At 49.6% G+C, this 6,077-nt stretch overlaps 1 protein-coding gene across 2 annotated transcripts; it reads right to left on the minus strand.

Annotated features, from left to right (window-relative positions):
* Nucleotides 1-4,536: 4,536 nt before the first annotated feature.
* EMC6 (ER membrane protein complex subunit 6) lies at nucleotides 4,537-5,949 on the minus strand. Of its 2 annotated transcripts, none has more exons than XM_030296899.1 (2): nucleotides 5,840-5,949; nucleotides 4,537-5,667 (listed from the first exon to the last, which is right to left on the minus strand). In XM_030296899.1, the coding sequence occupies exon 2, from the start codon at nucleotides 5,627-5,629 to the stop codon at nucleotides 5,297-5,299; it is 333 nt and encodes a 110-aa protein (XP_030152759.1). In that variant the 5' UTR covers nucleotides 5,630-5,667; nucleotides 5,840-5,949; the 3' UTR covers nucleotides 4,537-5,296. The 2 variants fall into 2 exon arrangements, with proteins under 2 accessions (XP_030152759.1, XP_030152761.1); XM_030296901.1 differs by having other exon boundaries at nucleotides 5,778-5,848.
* Between the last annotated feature and the right edge of the window lie 128 nt (nucleotides 5,950-6,077).

The raw sequence follows: 6,077 nt of genomic DNA on the forward strand, positions 1-6,077 counted from the left end.
GACGTCACAGCCCGGCTCAGCCACTCTGGCCTTCCTCCAGCCTCTAGCTGAGACTTTCACAAATCCCTGTTGAGAATGATGGCTCCTCAGAGAAAGACTTTGGCCAGCATCCAAGGGGACGTTTGGCCTTGCCCTCAGGGATAAAATAATAGGTGGCCAAGGAAGCAACCAGGGAAGGCCTGGGCCTGGAAAGAGGCAGCTAGCCCTTGAGGGGAGAGGCAGCCTCTGAGGGTTTCCAGGTAAGGTGGGGAAGGGGAGGCAGGGAGGCTTCTGCTCCAGTCCTCCTGCCTAGCCTCAGGAAGCTCTGGGCATAGTGTCTCCCCCAAACGGGAGACCAGCTGCCTGTGTCGTTTCTCCCTTGCGGTTCTGTGGGGCTGAGTGTCCCTACCCAGCTTCCCTCGCTTTCTCCTCATAGGCGGGGTCTGAAGGGCTAAGGAGATAAAAATAGGTGGAGCTCACTTGGCAGGTGGAAGCAGTTGTTAACAGGGAGGCCCTCGCCCCTCACCCCAGCCTCTCTCCCTACCCTCCTCCTTCCCAGCCCCACCCTGCTGAACTACGCTGCTTCCCCCATTTAGTGGCTGCAGAGCCTCGCTACTCACTCAGAGGTGTGGCCTGTGGACCAGCAGCATCAGCATCACCTGGGAGCTTGTTGGAACGGCAGTCTCTGCCCCCTCCGTCGTCCTCCGAAATCAGAACCTGTTTCAACAAGACTTCGGGTGATTTGTACGAACGTTCACGTGTGAGAGCACTGGTTAAGGAGATACGCAGCGCCTGGTTCTGAGGGAGGAGAAGGCCAGCTTTGGCAGCCGCTGCGGATTTCAGGTCAGACTTACACACATTCTACTTTGAGAGCAAGAGGATTCCACCCCACCCCCACCCCCGGGAAGGTGACATTTTGCTCAATGCATTTAAAGTAAAATATTTTGACTAGATAATACTTATATGATTCAAAAACCAAACAAAAGGTACAAAAGAATAGACAGTGAAAAGCCTGCCTCCCACCCCTGTTCCCCAAGGCGACGTTACTGATGCCAAGAGGCTCTACTGTTTTGCTGAGAATCTGCTTGGTTGCTTGTGCCCTCGCTCGGGAAATGAACTTTTCCTGATGGCTGCAACGTCCCATCAAGTCTCCTCTGTCAGGAAGGGACACGATGGAACACAGTGAAGTACCGGGCTAGCTCCCTTCTCCCTCTCCCACCGTCTGAGGAGTCCTCGTGTAAACCCAAGGGGAGAGACCTATAGCTCATCACTAACTGTTGTCTGGTCTGCTCGGTAGCAAAGGCCTGTGGGGCTGCCTGTGGCTCAGCAAGCTCCATGGTTGGTTTGCACAGCTCCCCGGATGCTAAGGAGTGAAGGCTTTGGCTCTCCTCTGCACACAGAGGAGGCGGGAAGCATCCTTCCACTGACCGGGGCCTTTGGAGAGGGACAGAGGGGCTTGCAAAAGGCTTTGCCACTGGAGCAGGGCATGGTCCCCGAAACGGGAAGCTTGCTCCTTCTGGAGCAAGTGGCTCCTTCACTCTGGACTGGTAACCTGTCAACAACCCACCTGCTCTCTGAATACAAAGTGAAAAATCTGGGTGATCTACTATGGTGTTTCACTTCCTCACTAAAGCAAACCCTAGGATTTGATATACTTTTACATTTGGGAGGAAGCAGAAAGGGCAGGGGTCATGACTGCTTAGGAGTTGGTCTGGTTTCTTTTAGCCTGTTTTTGGAATTGCTTTGCGGCAGCCATATAACCTGGGGGAAATTGTACTATTCGTTTTACACTGGAATGAAAATGTCTCCCTACAGTTTTCATTCAGTTGGTAAATATTTATTGAGTACCTGTTGTCAGGTGATGGACTCAATCTGGTAACAGTTGTGAGAAACACAGAAACCGTCCCTGCCCAGGTGCTTACAGTCTAGGAGGTGAGCCTTAATCAGTGGTCACACATAGAATCACAGACTGAATTTTCAGTGGAGTAGCCAGAGGTTTCCCCTAGGACGTGACATATAAGCCGAAATCTGAAAGCAGTCTAGTTGATGGGGGAAGCATTCCGGGTAAGGGAACCACATGTGTAAAATAAATGCTTTGACATGAGGAGTAACTGAGGAGCTGGATGGAGATAGTGTGACTGAAGCTGGTTTTATGAGGCTTTCTTTCCATCAACTCTCTTTAATCTTAAGGGCTGCCCCATTAAACTTCACTGCCACAGAGGACCTAACCTAATGGTTTCAAGTCCAGCCAAGCTTTCCAGGTGGCCTCCCCTACATGTCATGGGTCTTGTGCTCAGAAAAGCCAGTGACCCCATTACAGCTTCTGGATAGTGTTGCACACTGCCAGTTTCCTTGCTTTTGCACAGCTCCCCACTATCCCCTCTTTCTTTGCATAATCTTGGTGCATGAATGGGAGGTTCATAAATCTTACAGAAACTGGCTTTGAAATGGCAAGTGAAGTGGGAACTCGAGCTCCGTTTGGGAGAGTCCTTCTCTCAGGACACCAGTTGCCTCACCAGGTAGATGAGCACGCCAGCCTCTACAGAGCTCCTGTCCGTGCTGACATTACAGGATCACCTGAACCGTTGCCTATGCTTACATTCAGGCCGTGGCCTAAAGCCATCTACCTAGTAGTTTCCTAATGATTAATTCCATGCCTTGGGAGTGCCATGATGCTGGCTAACGGGATTTGAAAACTGGGTGCTACCAACGTGCCATCAAGAGGACCAGCCATGAAAGAGCTAAGCGCCCTCTACTCCTGATGCAGGGGTCACCAGGACTGACCAGTCATGGCTACCTTTTTGCCACCATCCCATCGGCTCTTTCTCCGTGGCTTGCTGCCCTACTGGGGGACCAGTTGTAAAGGGGGAACATGACTTCCTCCAGGTGTCTAAGCACCCCAGCTATGGACGACAGTGCCCTGCAGAGTCCCTAAATCACCCCACTTGGAATGGCATCTTGCATGTCCGGAAAAGGGCTCCACCTGGTTGCTACCCACTCCCCTCCACCCAAATGACACAACTTTTCTCAGAGCATACTCTCCAGTGGACCCAAGAGCACCGTCTCCAAAAGGCACACCTTTCTCCCAGCTCTTTGTTTCCCCTTAGGCCAGTGCACAGAATTAAAGGAGGAAAGATGGCAGCCAATATCTGAGACCTGCCCCATAAATGTATTCTGATATTTTTATTTGGTTATAAAACAATAAAAAGTTTTAACTGTAAACATGTCTTGATTTTTTTTTTTCCCTTCGTCTTAGTCACTCCGTGTTTTAGAGGAAAATGTAAGGAGAAAGTGAGCCCTAAAGAGGCAGACACAAACAATTAGTAAGCAATATATTATGTTCCTTATTCTCTTGCAAAGAAATTCAAATGGAAATAAGGAAACTCTTTAAATGAGCAAACATTAAAGGACTAGGAAGGCACTGATAAAACTGGTAATTTTCATTCAATGAGTGTAATTTGATAAAACTCTGGAAAGCATTTGGAATCAAGCTTTTATCTTGTTTTAGGAGCTTATTAAGTTCCCTGAAAACAATATAGACATGGATATTCTTTGCAGTATTTTTTTCTAACAGTTAACATTTCAAACAACCTTAACTGCCTAGAGATAGAGAAATAGTTAAGTGAATCAGTTCACTTATTCCACCCCCTCACCCGCCCCCATATCCAGTAGGACTCTCCCTTTACTCCACATCAGGAGTGAATCTTCTCTTATCCACTCAGAGAAGGCCCTGAGGGGACGGGGGAGTTTAAGAAGGGGGAGTATGCAAACCATGAATGTGAGCCTCTTCAGTCGGGGTCTGAGAAAGGGTTTAGAGGTCATTGGGAGGGGGAGGCAAAGCTGTGGCCTCACCGGCTTCTTCCCTTCATGTGCAAGCATGTGGTCCAGAGCCCCAAATGGGATTCAGGAGGCCTGGGTCCCAGATCCATTTACGTTATTGGCCATAGACCATATACCATGTGTAAAAGGAGACTTGGACTCAAGCTCTCAGATCATCTTCTGATCTAAAGCTGATCTTTTTTGAAAATCCAAATGTCACATCACTCCTGGCTAAAACTTCCAAAGGCTCCCCCAAACTGCTCTTAGGACCAAGGCCAAAAAATCCCCACCGTAGCCTTCCAGGTCCTGGTCATGGCCTCTTCTCTAACTCTCCAGATACATGTCAAACTCCCTCCTGCCCAGTGGCCCCCGCACATGTGCTTTCTTGCAAGTAGCCTCTTCAACTTTGTTCTTCAACACTGTTCTTCAACTCTGAGGTCTCAAATGTAATGTTATCTCCTCAAGGCTTTCTTGATCCCCACTCCCCAACCTGAGCTCAGTTTGGGGCTCCTATGTGCTCTCTTCACAGCACTTACCATAATTTAAATATTTGTGAAATTAGGTAATACTGGTCTTCCTAGTTAACTATAAATTCCTTCAGCAACATGTTCGCTACTATAACTCTAACGCAATACATATTTCTCAAGTATATGCACTTTATTCTGATGTAACCCCTCAACCCCGACAAGAAGGGATTGTAGATTAGCATATAGACAGACACTCTAAACAAGCCCAAAGTTTAGCTTCAATGTTGTCTGTTTAATCTCCATTAGACATATTCTAGAAAAGAGCTTGAACTTATTTAAAATGGAAATGACAGCCAGCTGTAACCAGGTGAAATGGAACTAAAATGGCACCATTCATACCTGAAAGCAGTGGTTACTGGGAGGGAAGGCTGGAATCTGAAAAGGTACACTCGTCAGTACAGCAAGTGGAATTAGAAGACCTGTATTTGAAATTTGGCTCTGCCTCTTTCTAGCTGTGCCTCTAATGGCAGAGGTATATTTAACCAGAGCCCCAGCTTCATCAACGAGGGATAACGTATCTACCCCATAAGGATATTGCTAGAATTAAGCGAGATAATGGGTGTAAAAGGTACAAGGCACAATGCTTGGCGTATAGAAAACACAAATAAATATTAACTGTTGTTACTTCTCAGGATGTTAACAGTAAGTTTTCTTTTTATTTAGGCCCTACTGGCCCTCTCTGGGTGGCCTATGTGTAATTGCAGGGAAATTACAGAAGCCAGTCCCAGCTCTCCAATTTTGCACCCACGGCACACATGGGGTATGAGTTAAGGTAGGCAAAAAACTCCACGAAGTGTCTTACGCTTCATTTAATCTGAAGAATATTACAGACTCTTCGTCTTCAGATATAAGTTATAACGTTACAGAACAAGCAGCGAATTCAACAATTTAAAAACTAAGTGTACACGGTGTTAAATCCTGGCGACAGTCCTCCCAATCTGGTTTTTTAAAAAAGTCATCCCTGCCCTCATTCAGTAGACGTGCACCATGCCATAGAGGAATGTCCAAAACAGGACGTAGGTGAAGAGGCCTCCGATGAGACCTCCTGTAAAGAGCGGTCTTCGTGATTTGAAGTATTTGTTCCACCTCCTTCCCGCTTTGAGAATTAAGAGCAGGGAGAGCAGGACGGAGGCAAGCAGGTAGAAGATGAAGCCGTAGAGGCCGGTGAGGCCGAGGATGCCGGCCGTGGCCCCCGACAGCGCTGACACTGAGGTCCGGCAGTAATCCAGGACAGCGGCGTTGCCTCGCACAGCTGCCTCGCTGATGAACGGCGGCCCTTCCCGCTTGGCCACCACAGCGGCCATCGCACCCGCCGGGGCTCAGCCTCTGCTTTCTCGCGGAGCTGCAGAGGGAACCAAGTTACAAGTGGCCCCGGGAGCCTGGCGAGTTGCGCTCACGCCGCCCCTCCCCCCCGGGACTTCCAAGACCTCCCACCATTCGCGGATCTCGGACCTTCGCGAGACGCAGAGGCGGCTGAGGGTTCGGACCGGCCCTGCCCAGTTTCGCCCAGGTACCTGCAACACGGCGGCGGACACAGACACTTAGCGTTCCCTCAGACGGCCAGCGGCAGACAACCTCCCCACGCCATCTTGCGCTGGAGGTTGCTGGGAGGACCAGGTTGCGCATGCGCCAAAACCTCGCTCCCGCCCCCTGACGCGTACGCGGCGGGCTCCCCGAGCACGCTCCACCCCCTCCCCGTCCTTCTGCGCACGCACAGGGACTTCCGAAAGCTGAACAGCGCTCCGACCGGTG

The sequence above is a fragment of the Lynx canadensis genome, chromosome E1, assembly GCF_007474595.2.
Source record: "Lynx canadensis isolate LIC74 chromosome E1, mLynCan4.pri.v2, whole genome shotgun sequence".
Classification (NCBI taxonomy): domain Eukaryota; kingdom Metazoa; phylum Chordata; class Mammalia; order Carnivora; family Felidae; genus Lynx; species Lynx canadensis.

Coding starts and splice junctions, on each gene's coding strand:
- EMC6 (XM_030296899.1), bottom strand. CDS start 5,629: ATGGCCGCTGTGGTGGCCAAGCGGGAAGGGCCGCCGTTCATCAGCGAG.